At 41.0% G+C, this 20,341-nt stretch overlaps 1 protein-coding gene across 1 annotated transcript in view; it reads left to right on the plus strand.

Moving 5' to 3' along the window:
• Positions 1 to 1,822: 1,822 nt before the first annotated feature.
• myh7ba (myosin, heavy chain 7B, cardiac muscle, beta a) overlaps positions 1,823 to 20,341 on the plus strand; it is a gene marked incomplete at its 5' end in the record, with an annotated part of 45,173 nt that continues 26,654 nt past the window's right edge. Inside the window, 20 exons of the mRNA XM_084316456.1 lie at positions 1,823 to 1,919; positions 2,156 to 2,259; positions 2,636 to 2,779; positions 3,546 to 3,702; positions 4,898 to 4,925; positions 5,321 to 5,411; positions 6,453 to 6,545; positions 7,003 to 7,066; positions 7,583 to 7,681; positions 7,798 to 7,901; positions 9,423 to 9,561; positions 10,544 to 10,662; positions 12,234 to 12,383; positions 12,522 to 12,692; positions 13,524 to 13,703; positions 14,086 to 14,218; positions 15,475 to 15,545; positions 17,654 to 17,741; positions 18,514 to 18,631; positions 19,750 to 19,873. Of these exons, the coding sequence (XP_084172582.1) occupies positions 1,823 to 1,919; positions 2,156 to 2,259; positions 2,636 to 2,779; positions 3,546 to 3,702; positions 4,898 to 4,925; positions 5,321 to 5,411; positions 6,453 to 6,545; positions 7,003 to 7,066; positions 7,583 to 7,681; positions 7,798 to 7,901; positions 9,423 to 9,561; positions 10,544 to 10,662; positions 12,234 to 12,383; positions 12,522 to 12,692; positions 13,524 to 13,703; positions 14,086 to 14,218; positions 15,475 to 15,545; positions 17,654 to 17,741; positions 18,514 to 18,631; positions 19,750 to 19,873 (2,274 nt within the window). The remainder of the gene's footprint in view (positions 1,920 to 2,155; positions 2,260 to 2,635; positions 2,780 to 3,545; positions 3,703 to 4,897; positions 4,926 to 5,320; positions 5,412 to 6,452; positions 6,546 to 7,002; positions 7,067 to 7,582; positions 7,682 to 7,797; positions 7,902 to 9,422; positions 9,562 to 10,543; positions 10,663 to 12,233; positions 12,384 to 12,521; positions 12,693 to 13,523; positions 13,704 to 14,085; positions 14,219 to 15,474; positions 15,546 to 17,653; positions 17,742 to 18,513; positions 18,632 to 19,749; positions 19,874 to 20,341) is intronic.

The raw sequence follows: 20,341 nt of genomic DNA on the forward strand, positions 1-20,341 counted from the left end.
ACTACACGCGGACAAAATTACAGCAACCATGCCCAATGATATCACCCATTATGCTATATGTGGCCCATACCGGCGTGCTTACCGGTTTTAGATGAATAGACTGAGCTCTAGAGAAATTACGATAGCCTTGATCGAGCAGAACGAAAAAAATAACAATCATGGTTAAGACATATTACTCTAATCTACTGTTGTTTTTGGAAAACTGAAAGCGTCGTACCTTACAGTAAGTTACAGAGAATGGCTCGCTGAGCTGTCCGCCATGTTCAAACGAGAGTTGTTTCTATCTATTAATATTGTGTGATGTATTTATAGTGTCATGTTTAATGCCGTGCAGAGGGGCTCCTGAAATAATCTCTCCTAAGGTTGCATCCTCTGTGGCCACACACAATAGCACACACACCCACGTTGGCACTCTGAGCAGCCTCTGGACAGCATGGGTTCGGGGGCATCTCCGTTATTTTAAGTTGTGCTTTTCAGGAGGAACGACATGGTTATAAATATAGATTGAGGACCACAAAATAAAAAAATAAATATATATTTTTTGTATGTTTTTCTTTTTCATCTTTAATGTTTGTTTGTAATTCTGTTTTATTAAAGGATAATCTGTCAGGCCACATCCCGCTGACAGTGGTGGGAAAGAATGCGATTCCTTTAAGTATTAATAGAAATACCCCCGATGGGATAGTTCTCTGGTAAAAGTATAAAAGCTTGTATATGATCGAAATTTGACTTAAAGTAAACGTACACCTAAATATTTAACATTGACTGCGTGTAAGTATATCAAAAGTAAAAAGATGTACTTGTATTTGAATGCTTGAGGCATTAACCTCTAAAGGTTGTATTAAAATAGTTGGTCCAGTTATGCTGGCTCTCACTGCCTCTTCTGTTGGCAGGCTTTGAAACTCTACAGGTCCATCAACCTGTTTTGTATACAAAATCCCCTTTCCCTTCAAATAACTCCTAATGGCGGGGTTCAAATGAATACAGGTGGCGTAAAGTGTATATTTAATGTATAGCGGAGTAAAAAGTTCCCCAAAATGGAAACAATCAGGGAAAGTATACACAGGGATGCTCCCTCCATTCTGCGTGCAGCTCTCTCTCACCCATCGCAGTGTGTACAGACAGTGCATAAAATAACAGGGCTTTAAAAATAGCCGGCTTGGGTTTAGCGCAATGATAAAAACGTATAGCTTTCCTTTTGTGTCAATTGAGATGTGCGGTCACCACCAATCGGCGTTGGAGGAGGTGGCATACAGGGACACATCTCGACTGACCATGACCTTGAAAATGACAATATAAAAGGGGCCACATCTCACCCTGAGTTGCTGTTTCGTTGTGGGCGTTCTGAGGTCAGTCTGCAGCTTCTGTCACTTTGTTTTTGGTCGTTGGTTTTACACATTTTACGCGTGAGTTGGCTGTCCTTTTGTATAGTCGCTCATCGAGTTCATGTTTCATCCAGTGTAGTGTATGTACTGGCGCCGATGCGCCGCGCGTAATGTTCTGTTTGCTGCTGTGGCTCGGACACCTCAGCGCCGGCCTGGCTGATGATAATAGCGGATCTGTGCTCGTCTGATCATTCATGTTTGCTGTGTAGAACAACGTGCGCCTTTGACTTTTGATATATTTTTTGGATTTATAGTTTTACTGCTGGCGTTTAAAGTTCATCCATAACGGAAAGGCTGGAAATAAACCACGCACTGTTCGTACTACTAACATATTCAGCACTCTTGACCTAACTCAAAGATTTGTTTTATCAAAGGAATTTCAGAAGTTACCTGTCTCACTGGTGCGCCTGGTGCTCAGCCGGCGAGGAGTTGCCATCATGCCCCACTTCGACATCAAGGAGTTCGGGGAGGCTGCGCCGTTTTTACGCAAAACGGACTTGGAGATGCTGGCCGCGCAGACCTTAGCCTTTGATGGTATAAATATATATCTTTTAATGTACGGGACAATCCTAATAGCGTGCAGCTTTATTGCGCAGAGGCTTCTCCTGCCACAACAACCGAATCTGTATTACACTATTTGTCTTCAATCTCTGCATTAATACATCTCAAAACACAATGAATGATGAGTTTGTAACACTGCTAGTATCGTATAGCTGTCCCTGCGTCCTCCTTCACCCAACACTGTCCCCCTGGGTCCTCCTCGCTGTTAGGTAAAAAACGCGCATGGATCCCCGACGAGAAGGAGGCTTACATCGAGATTGAGATCAAGCAACGCGAAGGGGAAGATGTGATCGTGGAGACCAAAGATGGGAAGGTAATTAAGCCACACAGCACGCATGGTGATTCATCACAACCAGATTGATATTATAATCTGCCATCTTGGCTCACCGATAATAGAGCTATAATAATACAACGACGTAATTCTTAGTAGCTAATACAATTATCAACGGTATAGTAATTACAATAATTGAGAATGAATGCCAGAAATATAGAGCGCTCTTCTTCATAATGAATAGACGGAATGTTGTAGCTAGTGAACATAATATAATATAACATAATTTGTCTGATTGTCTTTCACCTCTCCCGTGTTCCACCACCTATGTGTGTATTGAGCTGTACTGTGTAACTTAGTTGTACCCATTCTGCAATCTGTTAATAAAGTTTTCAATCAATCAATCAATCATCCCCAGACCCTGACAGTGAAGGATGGTGACATTCAGCAACTGAATCCTCCCAAGTTTGACATGATCGAGGACATTTCCATGTTGACCCACCTCAACGAGGCCTCGGTGCTCTTCAACCTGCGCAGACGCTATGCCGCCTGGATGATCTATGTGGGTATATTATATATACACATATAATGTATGTGTACCCTTTAAATTTTGGACAGACACCCATGGGGCGATTTCCAAGAGATACAGATTCTGCAATGATAATTCTATATTATATTATCTAATAATATGATAATATAATATGTTGAATATTTGTATAATAATTTGAACATGGCTCTGTGATTTGGCCCCTCCTTCCGATGGGCCAGAGGGTGTCTTGAACCATGAGTTTGGGGTATAACTGACACACAAGTCGATAATGCATCATTGGGAGTTTTATTCCAAAATGAGATACCCACCATTTTAAATGTGACATGTTTATTTATATAGCACATTTCATATGCAGAGTATACATTCAATACTATGCTAATATGCACTCAAGTCTGTAGCGCTAGCTATAGCAAGTGCAACACTGTTGTATCCCTCCTGCTGACTTGTTGTACAGAGCTTGTAAGTTGCTTTGATAAAAGCTTCAGCTAAATTACTAAATGTAAATGTAAAATGTAAATGTTTACATGAAAAAAAAAAAAAAATAAGAATAAAAGAAGAATCAAAGTGTAATTTTCAGAATAACTCACAATAACTGAATTTTTTTTAAAGGCAGTGGCGAAACATACGCGTTAGCTTGTTTTTGAAAGGAGAGTTGTGGGGAAAAATTTGATCTCCTGGAAGTTTGTTCCAACTATGTGCAGCATAATAATGACTGAACCTAATGACTGTATATGTAGTGTCTTGGAATGAAAGCTATGTGTATTGTGTCTCTCCATAGACCTACTCCGGCCTCTTCTGTGTGACAGTGAATCCGTACAAATGGCTTCCTGTCTACAGCGCGACCGTGGTGGCTGCGTACAAAGGCAAGCGGCGCTCCGAGGTGCCGCCACACATCTACTCCATCGCAGACAACACCTATAATGACATGCTGCGCCGTAAGTAGACACACACTGCAGCCGCACACACACACACACACACACACACACACACACACACACACACACACGCACGCACACACACACACACACACACACACACGCACACACACACACACACACACGCACACGCACACACACACGCACGCACACACACACACACACACACGCACGCACACACACACACACACACACAAACACACACACACGCACACACACACACACACACACACACACACTCACATATTAAATACCTTATTTGAGTTCACCAATCATACATACATACATACATACATACATACATACATACATACATACATACATACATACATACATACATACATACATACATACATACATACATACATACATAGTATACATTCAGAATCAGAAATGTTTTTATTGCCAAGTAAGTTTGCACATACAAGGAATTTGTTTTGGTCATTTGGTGCATCAACATTAACAGACAATTAAAGTAGAATAAAATAAAAGGGAATATATCAACTAAATTACAATAAAAATACAATCGAATATATAATATAGGACGGGCAGCCGAGTGGCGCAGTGGGCAAGGCGCTCGCCACTAACGCAGGATATGCTGGTATCGAGCCCAGCTCTCGCCGTTGCTACCGGCTTGGCCGGTCGTTCATACTACCACAATTGGCAGTGTTAGAGGGTGGGAAAGCCGGTGGGTGGGGATTGGACGTTGTGGACAGCGACTCCTACAGGTCGGTTGGTGCGCCTGTACAGCAGAATCAGGAAGTATCGGGGGCAGCGTGAGCCTCCCACGTGCTACTCCTCGCCACTGAGAGATCGCGCTGTTCAGGTGAAAAGATGCAACAGCTGCCTCCTTGTGTACCGGAGGGGACACGTGATGCAAGGCTTGGTCCTCACTGCAGCCGATCAGTGGGAGGCATAGTCTAGCAACAAAAAATAGAAAATAAGGAGAAAAAGTGGATAAAGAAAAATATATATAATATAGGACAGGGCTGTACAATTGTGCAGGATTGTAGTATTGTGGTATACACTAAATTAGAATAAAAATACAGTGCAATTGTGCAACACAATATGTACAGTAGTCCAGGAAGAGTGTGTTATAGTAATAGAGGCACACACAAACACACACACAATGACAATCTTTATATGTCGTACTCATCGACTAAATCCTTTTAAAATTGCTTTTTCTTCCTATCAGATCGGGAGAATCAGTCCATGCTCATCACGTAAGTTGCAAAACACTTTCAGAAACGATGTGCTCCTTCATCTGTTTGCATGTTGTACACTATTTACAGGCCTTGTTGTGACTGTATGAGAAATCACATGGTATTGCAAGCCAGCAAAAAAGAAAGAAAAAAGAAACAGCCACTTAAAAAAAAAAGAAACAGCCACTTTAAGAAAATTAAACAGCCACTTTAAAAAAAAAAATTATGATCTTTTTCCCAGCAGAGCGTCGTACATTCCTTTGTGTTTTGTCTTGAAAGATGTTTAAAGCAAGAGTTGTGGGTCAAATGTTTTTTTTTCCTCTCTCTCTTTTGAAATAAAACCTTTACCAGCCTTGTGATGCGTTTTTCCTCCGTGTTTTATCCCCTTTTTTGTCATTTTTTTCACGCTCCTGTAGCGGAGAATCCGGTGCTGGCAAAACTGTCAACACGAAACGTGTTATTCAGTATTTTGCCATTGTGGCAGCTCTCGGGGAAACGCATAAAGGAGTAAGGCCAACATGGCAGTCCCCGTTTCTCTACTCCCATCCCCCTCTCTTTTTAAAACCTCTTTTTGGGTGTTTTCCTTTTTGATGTCAGGAATCATTCCCCCCCCCCCCCTCTTAAAACTTCGTCCATACTCCTCCATTGCGTGTCGAAACCGTGGACACTGATTACATCCATACTGTCTGAGTCTTCACCCTCATCCGTCTCTCTGTAGCCCCTTTAAGCGACGCTGGCCGTGCTCTGTTGTGGATTTTTCAACCCCTCCCCCCTTTTCCCATCATGTAGTTCCTTTTTGAACCCTGTATTAACAAAGTTCCCGTTTTCTCTCCAATTCACAATTCCAATTCCATTTTCTTTTGCTCTCGATTTTCTTGGTTTTGATTTTGAAATTTTGCTTGATATCCATTTTTCCTCCCCGTTTTCTATTGTATAATTCTCTCATTATCTTCACTAAGTGGCTCTATTTATCATACCATGAAAGAAGGTGGTCATAAGTTATATTTAACAATCAGTCTTTCTAATCTGTCTCTGGTTGGTAACCATGTGTCTCTTTGTCGGCTGTATGAGTCTAATTAACTGTTTACAAGATGGAAATTATATCACATTCACACTCTTCCTGTCTTCTCTTCAAGCTGAGCCCTGCCACTAAAACAGGGGTAAGACTGATCCACTGAACAAGTGACTGATTATTGTGTTGTCCACTGACATGTTATTGTGTTGTCCCCTAACATGTTATTGTGTTGTTCTCTGACATGTTATTGTGTTGTGTGTTGTCTCCTGACATGTTATTGTGTTGTCTCCTGACATGTTATTGTGTTGTCTCCTAACATGTTATTGTGTTGTTCTCTGACATGTTATTGTGTTGTGTGTTGTCTCCTGACATGTTATTGTGTTGTCTCCTGACATGTTATTGTGTTGTCCCCTGCCATGTTATTGTGTTGTCCCCTGACATGTTATTGTGTTGTCTCCTGACATGTTATTGTGTTGTCCCCTGACATGTTATTGAGTTGTCCCCTGACATGTTATTGTGTTGTCTCTCTCCAGGGCACCTTGGAGGACCAGATCATTGAGGCGAACCCCGCCATGGAGGCGTTTGGCAATGCCAAAACGCTGAGGAACGACAACTCGTCCCGTTTTGTGAGTAACCAGTTCTATTGACATGGTTTTGATATCGGTGTCTTTGTTTGATGGTATGAATGCTGCTGAGAAATTGAGGGGACCTTTACTTCATTCATTTTAGTATTATTTATTCATATAAAATGTTTCCTCACCAGGCACTTATAACATGCACGAAGGTCACCTTTCAGCTACTTTGAAAATGCCTTGCAATTGCATTGTTAGCATTCCTCTTTAAAATGAATGGCAATGCAAGCTAATTAGCTAACTTGCTGCTAATGGTAACCATTGGTTTTAACATGGAATGCTAACATGCTTAATGAGTCTATTCTTTTTTTAAATGAGGTGCAAATCCACAAACCTCTTTTTTGCACATTGTAATGAGAAGTAAGATAAAAACAGACCAAAGTTCTAAATATCAAGGTACCCTATAAGGTGTGTTGTGTTTCATCCATGGTCTCCGCTTCCTCTCCCACAGGGCAAGTTCATTAGGATCCACTTTGGACCCTCTGGCAAGCTAGCCTCAGCTGACATCGATATATGTGAGTTAATTGACCTATCTCAAGCCACGCCCCCTTTTATTGATCCTCCGATCACAACTGTTGCTTCCCTCTGACAAACTTAGGGTAGCGACAGTTGTGATTGTTATGGTTACCATAGAATACACAATATTCCAACATGCTATTATACATCACGTATTTCCAGAAGGGAAAAAAGGACACTTTAAGAAAATAACTTGTTGTGATTATTGCATAGTATAGTTAGTAACAGCAAGTATAGCATAGGGACATAGAAGTAAAAACTGTATATTGTATAGTTTACATAGGACCCAGTGCATTTAAGTGATTTATTAGCATGTCTATTTTATCATGTCTATTCTACTTATTTTATTACTATTTACTATTATTACTATTGTATTTTTGCACAATCGTAGCAGGCATGGCCAACCGCATTTCACTGTATGCCCTGGTATGTATATGTGATGAATAAACTCTTGAATGTTGAAAAACGTGTTGGTCTGTGAATAACCCTGTCCTATCTCTCTATTTGTCCCTCAGATCTTCTGGAAAAATCCAGAGTGATATTCCAGCAGCCTGGTGAGAGGAGCTTTCACATCTACTACCAGATCATGTCCCAGAAGATGCCAGAACTTCTAGGTGAGTCAGTCCACTTATACCCGGGACGTACCGCTATGGTATTTTACCGTGCGTTCAGTTGAATGTCGTTGCCGGGAACCATCTAAGAACAGCCCCCTCTGTCCTGTCCTCCGCAGACATGCTGCTGGTGTCGACCAACCCCTACGACTACCACTTCTGCTCCCAGGGCGTGACCACCGTGGAGAACATGGATGATGGACAGGAGCTGATGGCCACTGATGTAAGAGCTCCTCTTTTTACTCGGGAGGGGGAACCTTTGTCTTATTCACGCTGCGTCTACTTTGATGGGTCTATACTTTGGAGAGCCCGTTCACTTCGATGTTAAAATATCACTATGAAAAGGGCTCCTCGGGAGTCAAAACAGTCAAAACAAGAGGCGGAATACACTATCTGGAACTCACCAAGACCTGACTCCGGATGGTTTTTCACTACCGTATAGTTTCCATGTTTTTAAAATAAAGATTACTGTAATATACTATATAATATAATTAGGGCTGGGACTTTATCGCATTAATTTCGATTAATTAACTACAGAAAGAATGAAAAGTAAAACAAATGGATGCATTTAATCGCATGATGATTTTTCTTTATTGTGTAAGAATGTTACCTTTCAAAGGAGACCAGACTCATGCATGTGCTATAAGTATAAAGTATAATAAATCGCACATTTGTCTTAGTCTGGTTTGTTCATAAAAAAAATAAAAATAAGAGAAATTGAGATCAATACATTTTTCCAATGATCAACTGTTCTGGAATGTACTTGAAAGTACTGCGTTTTACTTTTATCTCGAAAGTGCTTGAGTTTACAAAAGGTCCTTTGCGCTATATATATAATTCCTAAAATTGCTGCACTTTGTTAAAAATTGCATTGATCTGTTGGTCTGTGTAGTAGCTAATACAGGATTTTGCTGCTTAAACGTATGTATAATGTATATTGATTCACTCGTATACCAAAATTCATTTGAATTGAACAATTTTGCTTTTCGCATCAAATATTGATATGCGATTAAAATGTGATTAATTTCTATTAATTAACTATAAAGTATCGAATTAATTTGATTACAAATTTTAATCGAGTCCCACCACTAAATATAATACAATACAATATAATATAGTATCATACTATATAATATAATACAATATAATACAGTACTACACTATATAATATAATATATTAACGTGCTATATAATATAATACAGTACCATACTATATAATATATAATACAATACAGTACCATAATATAATACAATACAATACAATATAATACAGTACCATACTATATAATATAATACAATACAGTACCATACTATACAATATAATACAATACATTACAGTACCATACTATATAATATATTATAATATAATGTAATAAAAATAAAATACATAATACAAAATACAAAATACATAAAAAATGGTTCTAGGAACGGTTTGGGAGGGGATAGGGAGGTAGGGATGGGTTTTTTAGTTTGTGTGGTGTGTTACAACAATAAATAACTAAATGTTCTAAATAAATAACAATGTTGAAATTGAGAAAAACACTTTTGTTATCCTAGAGAGAGAGTAAAGTACCGTAAAAAGGTACCGTTAGGTACCGGTATCGATTCCCAGGTACCGGTACCGGTATCAGTTCAAATGTGAACGCTATACCCAACCCTACTGGTGAAGTGAATCAGGGTGAATTCAGTGACAGTGTGTCGTTTTCCGTCCCGTAATGATCGGCTCCTCTTGGTTTCTTCACAGCATGCCATGGACATCCTTGGCTTCCTCCCCGAGGAGAAGTATGGCTGCTATAAAATAGTGGGAGCCATCATGCACTTCGGAAACATGAGGTTCAAGCAGAAGCAGCGCGAGGAGCAGGCGGAGCCCGACGGCACTGAAAGTAAGGACCGGTTTCTCCTCGTTTTCAAAGCTTGTTCTGCACGAGCTCGGCTCCAGAACTGAGGCTAGCATGTTGTTTCCATCCACTTTTAGGTTTATGAGGATTTTTGTAAGTTTCAAGTTTCAGGTTTTGATTTATTTGAATGTACTTCTTGTGTATTTATAAGGTACATGTACATTATAGTGAAATGCTTGGTTCTGTATGACCCTCCTGGGATTGTGCTTCATAAAGTAAAGAGTAAAGGAGTAAGACTATACAAAATATACAATATACAAAAAGATTTACAAAAATGCAAAATGCAAAAACAAGGTGTTCTTCTACAAATGTGTGAGAATAAATAGATAAAATACGGTGTAATGTTTAAAAGTGCTAAAAGTGGTGGCTGGGTGGCGCAGTGGTCACCAACGCAAGAGACACCGGGTACGAATCCGGCTGTCGGCGTTGCCTCCGGCTTGGGCCGGCCGTCATACTAACTCGATTGGCAGAGTTAGCGGGTGGGAAGTCGAAGGGTGGTAGTCTGGTCGTTGTGAACAGCGACTCCTACAGGTCGGTTGGGGCGCCTGCACAGCAAAGTCAGGAAAATGGCGGGGGCAGTGTGAGCCTCCTACACGTTACTCCTCGCCAAATGAGAGTCCGCGCTGGCAGGTGAAAAGATGTGACAGGCTGCCTCCACATGTATCGGAGGGGACATGGGATGCAAGGCTTCTATCCTCCCTACAACCGGCCAGTGGGGGGCATATGCGAGCAACGATCAGGACAGGGGAGGGAGAATTGGCACGAGAGGTACAATTGGGATGGGGAGAAAAATCACAGAAAAAAGGAGGAGAAAAAAAGTAGATACATTTTCTTCTTTTTTTTAAGTGCTAAAAGTGAATGTGAATGTGAGTGTGTGCATGTGGATGTGTGCAATGCATGTAGAATGGATGAATTAGTGCTACAGTGAGTCCACGTTGCTGATTTCTGGGTTTCTTTTGTTCCGCAGGTGCTGACAAGGCCTCCTACCTGATGGGTGTCAGTTCGGTCGACCTCATCAAGGGCCTCATGCACCCCAGGGTCAAGGTGGGCAACGAGTGGGTGGTGAAGGGCCAGAATGTGGAACAGGTGAGGACCCGACTTGTGGGGGGGGGGGGGGGGGGGGTTGTCCAGTTTTAAACCTCGTTGGGTAACGTCCGCTGCAGCAGGAATGTAGGGCAAACACTGCCAAGCAACAGAGGACGTTTTCTTTATTTTCTTTTATTTAACATTTAGTTAACCAGGCAGGTCAATCAAGAACAAATTCTTATTTTCAATTACGGCCTGGCGAGAGGACGAAAGGTCCCCTCGAAGGGTAACAGGGAAAGGGGACACAAATAATCAAGTAAATAATAAATAAATAGAGAAGAGACAGACGATACATACATCACATAATAATAAATAATAAATAATTAAAACACACATTTTCTTTTTGATACCATTTCTATTTAAAATATTCTTTTTTATATACAACAACAAACACCACATTGATAATCAATAGTAATAATAATAATAATAATAATAATAATAATAATAATAATAATAATAATAATAATAATAATAATAATAATAATAATAATAATAATAATAATAATAATAATAATAATAATGACAAGACAATAAAAATTATAAATACAGACTTAAAACTTGAGTACAAAATACAAAGAACCAAATACAAAATACAAAATATTAAATATAGAATATAGAGTAAAAAAAAAAACACTATAACCAACACAAAATACACTAGACACTAGACATAATTAATTAAAACACTCATCAAACAAACAAACAAACAAACAAATAAAAGGACAAGGTATGTAATACATGAAGCAGAACAGTTAATTACAGTTAAAAGGTTGGGAGACGGTTGCAGGTGTGTGTCGACAGCTCTGCGATAGAGTCCTTAAAAGTAGTGAGGGAGGATCAATTTGTCCATTTTCCAAGTATTTTGCATCTCGTTCCAACTGCTGAGAGCAGCAAATTGGAAGGAGGATTGACCGAGGGAAGTGTTAACACGGTGGAACATCTAGCGAGATATGGTGTACACAAGCATTAATTGTGGTTTCCGATCCATAATATCGATCACCGCATGCATACACAATGAGATGCTACATTCAACTAGGGAAAAGCGGTGGCATACATCTTTAAAAACATTAGCAAGTACGAAGCCGATTGTAACGTGACTCCTGTTCAAGGTTGTGTCTTAGCATTTGCTGCAGCTGTAAGGCCAGCAATAGATACTGTAAAGACTAACGTTGGAGGGCGAGGCTTCATTGAACTACAAATAGCACGTCAGTAGTACAGCGCATGGATCTTAAGAGGTACTTTTACGAGAAAGTAAATCCTGTTAATGCGTTATATTCTATCAGGTTCACTGACACTCCAGAACCTGGTATCCAAGCAACAGAAGACGTCCATGTGAATGACAGCTGTGTTTCCCTGTGTGTGTGTGTGTGTGTGTGTGTGTGTGTGTGTGTGTGTGTGTGTGTGTGTGTGTGTGTGTGTGTGTGTGTGTGTGTGTGTGTGTGTGTGTGTGTGTGTGTGTGTGTGTGTGTGTGTGTGTGTGTGTGTGTGTGTGTGTGTGTGTGTGTGTGTGTGTGTGTGTGTGTGTGTGTGCGTGCGTGCGTGTTTGTGTGTGTGTGTGTGTGTGGGCGTTGTAGGTTAACTATGCCGTCGGCGCTCTGGCTAAAGCCACGTATGACCGCATGTTCAAATGGTTGGTGGGCCGGATCAACCGGACCCTGTACACCTCCATCCCCCGCCAGTTCTTCATCGGAGTCCTGGACATCGCCGGCTTTGAGATCTTTGATGTAAGTCTGTCCATTTCCTCCAGTTTAGACATTAAACACATCTCTAATCTGTTGGAATTTGTGTTTGATTTCGATGATTGGCTTTTTTCTGTCAACAGATAATGATTGAACATATTATTCTCCTTTCTCTCATTGCAGCTCAACAGCTTTGAGCAGCTGTGCATCAACTTCACCAATGAGAAACTACAACAGTTCTTCAACCACCACATGTTCATCCTGGAGCAGGAGGAGTACAAGAGGGAGGGCATCGAGTGGACCTTCATCGACTTTGGCCTCGACCTTCAGGCCTGCATCGACCTCATTGAAAAGGTACAGAGGGCAGTAATTCACTCCTCAAAGAAACATTATGTACATAATCTCGTAGAAAATGTTTCCAAAATGACTGGATTACCTGCATGATTATGTATTGGACAAAGGACTGACACACACAGGGCTAGATCCACAAAGAATGGATTGCACGGAGCAAGTTGCACCCTTACTTACAATTCATTATGAATTGCAAATGGGGGACCCTGATGTAAACAAGACGAAAGTCTTTCTCTGATCTGCATCCCCTTAACAATTGTGTGTATTGAGCCGTACTGTATTGTACCCATTCTGCAACCTGTTAATACAATTTTCATTTAATCAATCACTGTGCAGATTGATTGATTGAATGAAAGTTTTATTAACAGATTGCAAAATGGGTACAATAGAGTACGGCTCAATACACACAATTGTTAAGGGGATGCAGACCAGATAAAGACTTTCGTCTTGTTTACATCAGGGTCCCCCATTTTCAATTCATAATGAATTGTAAGTAAGGGTGCAACTTGCTCCATGCAATCCATTCTTTGTGGATCTAGCCCACAGTCTTGTCTAGTCTGGACATGAGCACTGACACAGTCTTATCTAGACATGAGGACTCACACACAGTGTTGTCTAGACATGAGGACTCACACACAGTGTTGTCTAGACGTGAGGACTCACACACAGTGTTGTCTAGACATGAGGACTCACACACAGTGTTGTCTAGACATGAGGACTCACACACAGTGTTGTCTAGACATGAGGACTCACACACAGTGTTGTCTAGACATGAGGACTCACTCACACACAGTGTTGTCAAGACATGAGGACTCACACACAGTTTCCTTGCAGCCGCTGGGCATCATGTCCATCATGGAGGAGGAGTGTATGTTCCCAAAGGCCACAGACAGCAGCTTCAAGGCCAAGATGTACGACAACCACGCTGGCAAGTCGGCTAACTTCCAGAAGCCACGGCCGGACAAGAAGCGCAAGTTTGAGGCCCACTTTGAACTGATGCACTATGCAGGAGTGGTAAGTGACAACAACGTACAATATTGTAAATACACGTAACATGTGATATGCCTATTTGGAGAATCTTCTATATTCACGTTTTGTAGTTTGGGATTTGTTATTTTTAGCACCAGGCACTTTCTTGTTTCTGTATTGGGAATTTTATTTCATTATTATTATTATTACATCCACATTGAAACAGATGGGTAATTCAGCTAACAAAGTAGCTTGCAGCTCCCAGTACTAATAGTCATCTTTGACCAGTATGATACAGTATGATAAGAGCTTGGTGAAGAAAAACATAGAGACAAACATTTAAAATGTATCCCTTTGAATCATACCGCTGTAGGCTATTTATCTAGATGCTATTGCTGAAGGCGGTGTTTTCCTCATGTTATCACAGGTACCATACAACATCTTTGGCTGGCTGGATAAAAACAAAGACCCCCTAAATGAGACCGTGGTGGTCTGCTTCCAGAAGTCCTCCAACAAGCTGTTGGCCTCGCTGTATGAGAACTATGTCAGCTCAGACTCAGGTACCAGAGGGCTCACATAACACACTTTTCACTTAACAAGGAAAGAGTTCACACCAATTTTGAATACTGGTAGTTCGCATTGGGTCTTAAGGTCGTGGAGTTTGCTCTGCACATCGAGGGCCGTATGGGAACTTTCGATCAAGAATGAAACGTAGTGAACATTGGAGTTCCAGGTTTAGACCCCATGGCAGTGACTCTCAGGATAAGATAAGAGATAGGATAAGATATTCCTTTATTGATCCCCTTGGGGAAGTTCGGGCGTCATAGCAGCATGGGGGGGGGGGGGGGGGGGGTACAGGTATAGGCAGGGTAATAGAAGAAATGTAATCTGAATATAAAATATGAGAAAATTAAACGGTGCAGATGAGGGTCTGTATATACTATGAGTAAAAGTAAACAATATACACAAGGTGCAGATGAGGGTCTGTATGCCCTATTGATTATAATATGTTACAAAAATTATTGAATCTGAATATATATATATATATATATTAGGGCTGTCAGTTTATTGCGTTAATTAGATTAATTAATTACACAGCAAATTATCGCGTTATGAAAATGAACTCATAATTAATTAAAAAAAATCTATATATATAAAATTTATTTATAATTTTTTTTAATCTCATTCATTCCATAAGAACGTAGAATAAACATTTACAGCCTTTATTTTTTTTTAAATGGGCCATTTGCATGTTCTTGGTATCTGATTCTAGGGACATCTATGGATCTCAGGGAATGTATTCCCAGTGTCAGAAATACTGTGTCTGTTACTAGGCTTGAGTAAATTGTAATGAACCTAATGAGAATATCAATTAAATTATTTTTATCTTTGACTGTGAATAACACCGGTTTTGTAGATACAGTACTGAATTCTGCCATCCGGACACATGCAATTTGAAATATGATTATAGAATATGGAATATCAGGCCTAAAATGGTTATGCGATTAAAATGCGATTAATTAGATAAATTAATTACAAATCCAGTAATTAATTAGAAAAAAAAATTGTATCATCTGACAGCACTAATACATATATATATTATACTATGAGTAAAAGTAAACAGTATACACAAGTGCAGATGAGGCTCTGTATACCCTATCGGTCATAATATACATTACATAGTTAAAGTCCGTGCAGGTTTTAGTGGTTAAGAGTCAGACACACTTAGTGGCTAAGAGACGTTCCTAATGGTTCTTCTCAGGCTCTGCCCTGGTGGTCAGAACTGAATGCGTTGTTTCTCTCTGCGCCACAACAGAACCCAAGAGTGGCGGGAAGGAGAAGAGGAAGAAGGCAACCTCTTTCCAGACCATCTCTCAGCTTCACAAGGTGAGACCGGCGGCGGCTCCATGGAACTGCTACGCTGACCAGGTCGCGTGAATACTTTCGGCAGCCAACTTGCCCTTCCGCGTTGCTCTGATTGGCAGAGCGCGCGCATGCCCATGAGCCGCGACGCGCTCCTCAGCCAGGCTCCGCTTAACGCAATTTATACAAATGGAAGTATTGATTACGCCGTAACGAATCATTAAAAAAATATACCCTTAACTGGAATATGTTGTGCCTTTACACATATGTTGGATTATGTAATTGGTTTGTCATGACAAACCAATAAAAAATCGCGAATTAACCGGTGGCTACAACAACACATTGACTACATGCATCATTGTTTACAATGAACGGTGGGGCTAATCGAAAGGACTGGACACGGACGCGTTAAACAGCAATCAATTAATTTAATAACAGTCCGGTTCTGTGTTTGTTTGTGTCTGTAGATTGTTGGTGAACAACTAACTTTAGGTTAGTTTAACGCGTCCGTGTCCAGTCCTTTCGATTAGCCCCACCGTTCATTGTAAACAATGATGCATGTACTGTGGTTAGTGTGTTGTTATAGCCACCGGTTAATTCGCGATTTTTTATTGGTTTGTCATGACAAACCAATTACATAATCCAACATATGTGTAAAGGCACAACATATTCCAGTTAAGGGTATATTTTTTTAATGATTCATTACGGCGTAATCAATACTTCCATTTGTATAAATTGCGTTAAGTGGAGCCTGGCTGAGGAGCTGGCTGAGGAGCGCGTTGCGGCTCATGCGCATGCGCGCGCTCGGCCAATCAGAGCAACGCGGAAGGGCAAGTTGGCTGCCGAAAGTATTCACGCGACCTGGACGCCAACAGCTTATATGTTCTCAAAGATCAACATTGCTTATTGTGGAATGTCAATGTCAGGAGTATCATATTTCTCAGCTTCAGATGTATCATTGGATTTGTTGTAACCTGAGCACAGCCAACTCTAACATTTTGGGTCATTCTATGTCAACATACCTTCTGTTAAAAAATGCAACAAGATCGGGGGAAAAAACAAGACTTTCATTGTACTTCTTTAATCGTCTTTAATCATTAATTGAACGCAACCATGGGAGTGAAATTGGAACGTCACTGAGGTAGATTCTGTCACAGTAGCGTTGCGGTGACCGTGGTGGAAGTAGGAGGCCGTGCTGAATGCTGGGAAAGAGACAGTTAAGACTTGCAGTGATGTTTAGGGCAACGTTCATATGAACATCACTTTGAGTCTGTGCTGACTCTTCTCCCCTCCGCGTCGAGGACGAGACACCACGCAGCGTCGCCATGGAGACGCTATTAGAATGGTCTGTAGTTGGGAGTTGTACAACGATGATGTCAAAAGAGGGTACCGATTGACCCGTCTCAAACCCAGAAAACAATTGGTAGCACAAAGGTAGGGACATTATGAGATGCTGTTCAAATTAGTTCTCTGAAGGTCAGAGGCCAGGTCAAATTGTGAACGAGAATTTGTGTTCTTGATATATTATTTGAATTAGATACATGGCTCTTTTTTTAAGTAAGTGGTATTTTTGTTGTTAAAAGAAGTGTTAAATAGCTCTACATCCAAACAACCATCACTGATATATTGTGTCTGGTCAATAAAATTGGCCACCCAGTCCCTCCACTCTGCAGTAAACACAAAATGTATTGTCTGGTATCCCTTCCCACTTTATCCAATCAGGAGAGAAAACCATAGATATGTTTACTTCATGAAATTTTGCCAAGCCAAATTAGTTTACTGCACTGACAGATTATTGTACTTATTTCAAGCACATATTTGCAAGTTTCTTTTATTCCTTATTTTCGTCAGACCATTTTTGCAGTGTGGAGTTCTCTCTTCTGATTGGATAAAGTGGAAACGGCATACCAGAAAATGTGTTTTCTGTTTACTGCAGAGTGGAGGGACTGGGAGACCCATGTTACTGACCAAACACCTTACAGTATATCAGTCACGGCTATCAGAATGTAGACCTATTATTTTAACATGTAGGCCACTTATTGTAACAAAAAATTACCACTTACAGCCCCTTTAATTTGTAATGTTTAAATGATTCCAGTTCTGACCTGTGTCCTGTCCTTTGTACCTCCCAGGAGAACCTGAACAAGCTGATGACCAACCTGCGCAGCACGCAGCCCCACTTTGTACGCTGCATCATCCCCAACGAGACCAAGACTCCAGGTAGAACACGATTGACCTATCTCAAGCCCTGCCCTCTTTTCGTGATTCTCCAATCACAACTGTTGCTTCCCTCCCACTCCCACATTCTATGGCTATATAGGGTAAATTCACTTCCAATTCAAGATTGGAGATAAAGACAAGCATGTATTTGGAGATATGGAGAGTGTTCTTCATCATTTAACGTGTTCTGCGCTGTTGGGACACGCTGGGAGGGACTTGATTTGGAAGAAGAAGATACAAAAAAAAATGTCAATGTACACAAGGCAATTGACAGTGATGTTAGCCAATGGGAACCAATCGGAAGAAAGATGTATACGTGGGACGTGGTATTATCAGAATATTTAAGGGCACTTTGAATATGACAACGTAGAAGATTTACTTGAACCGAAAGTGAATTGAACTCAGCAATGAGCCAATTTGGTATCAGATCACACCTCAAATACACATCATTAGCAGAGTAGCGACGGTGACCATAGTTGAAGAAGTTCAGTTTTGTGCTGAAGAAGTTCTATTCTGGCGTGAAGGAAGTTCTTTACTGTGCTGACGATGTTCTGTTCTGTGCTGATGATGTTCTGTTCTGTGCTGACGATGTTCTGTTCTGTGCTGACTATGTTCTGTTCTGTGCTGACGATGTTCTGTTCTGTGCTGACGATGTTCTGTTCTGTGCTGACGATGTTCTGTTCTGTGCTGACGATGTTCTGTTCTGTGCTGACGATGTTCTGTTCTGTGCTGACGATGTTCTGTTCTGTGCTGACGATGTTCTGTTCTGCAGGGATCATGGATGCCTTCCTGGTGCTGCACCAGCTGCGCTGCAATGGAGTGCTGGAGGGAATCAGGATCTGCAGGAAGGGCTTCCCCAACCGCATCGTCTACGCAGAGTTCAAACAGCGGTGAGACAACAAGCCAACCTGGGAGCCATCTTTTCTGAGCTTTATTGTGTTTATCCTCCAAATCCTTGAGAACCAATCTTTTTTTTTATCCACTTTTTCTCCTCCTATTTTCTTGTATTTTCCTCCCATCCCAATTTAGTCGTTATGCCAATTCCCCCCTCCCCTTCCTGGTCGTTGCGCACATTTGCCCCCTACTTGCCGGTCTAGGGAGCCCTGAAGTCTATCACATGCTTGCTCCGATACATAGGAGACAGCCAGCAGCCTCTTTTTCACCTGGCAGCGAGGACTCTCATTGGGTGAGTGTAACGCGTTGGAGGGCACACTACCTCACCCAGATCCCTTCCTCGCTGTGCAGGCGCCCTGACCGACCTGTAGGAGTCGCTGTTTACAGCGAACAGATTACCACGCACCGGCTTCCCTCCCGCTGACACTGCCAATTGTGCCAGTATGACGACCGGCCAAGCCGGAGGCACCGCTGACAGCTGGATTCGATACCAGTGTCTCTGCGGTGGTAGACAGACGATTAGTCCGCTGCGGTACCCGGCCGCAACCTTGAGAACCAATCTGTACTCAAAGGCTACATTCACACTGCAGGTGAAAGTGGCCCAAATCTTGTTTTGTCTTCACAACAGTGTGAACAACACAAATCACAGGAAATCTGATCTTTTCAATTCTGATTTGGGCCACTTTCATATATGTGTCTAGATTGACATTTGTCACAATTCTGTGGCCGGAGTCACTCGGTGAATACAAACCTGATACAAACATGGAAGACAGCTGTGATGGAGGTGGTCAGTGGAGAGACAGTGGGGAGTTGACCATATTATTTAAGGCGATACTGCTGTACAAGCAAAACCTAATTTGCGCATTCGGGTCAGTTCAGGAACGTGACCAGTTCACACTGGAATCAGTGGTATTGGCCACATTTAAACAAAAATAATAATGTGAACAGCCAACCAAATTTTTTTTATCTGAGCAATACATCAGAATTGAGCACTTGTCTAAGGCTTCCAGTGTGAACGTAGCCACATGTTTTATATATTCAACCCATTGACATCAGTTAAAATATCACACTGGAAATGAATCGCGAAACCTATGTGTTCTTATTGATGGCTCAGCTACCGCATCCTGAACCCACACGCCATCCCAGACGACAAGTTTGTGGACAGCAAGAAGGCTGCAGAGATGCTGCTGGCCTCCCTGGAGGTGGACAACAGCCAGTACAGATTTGGACACACCAAGGTAGGAGGACTTAACACAAGCCAATGCGTGGGACACGGTTTGTAATGCTTACGTGTCAAAAAGCTTAGTTCTAATATCAGATACACACCGTTTTGGAAAAAAGTGACGTCTCCACTCCTCCTTATGAGTGGGCTAACGAAAACTTTGTGCAAATTATGAAAATGTTGTACACATTTAGAACATTTTGTACAAATGATGAACATTTTGTACACATTTTGAAATTATTTTACACATTTAGAAAGTTTTATACACATTTAGAAAATTTTGCATTTTGTACATTTTAGTTTTGTATTGTATATTTTGTATAGTGTTTTCTCTTTGCTCTTTTATTTATTTTAGCTTTTTACTGTATGAAGCACAATCTCAGGAGGCTCACACAGAACCAAGCATTTCACTATAATGTACCTTATATGTGACAAATAAAACAAAACTTGAACTTGAATTAGAAATTGGAGTCTCAGTGGATAG

This window comes from Notolepis coatsorum (assembly GCF_963971535.1).
Source record: "Notolepis coatsorum genome assembly, chromosome: 6".
NCBI classification, from domain to species: Eukaryota; Metazoa; Chordata; class Actinopteri; order Aulopiformes; family Paralepididae; genus Notolepis; species Notolepis coatsorum.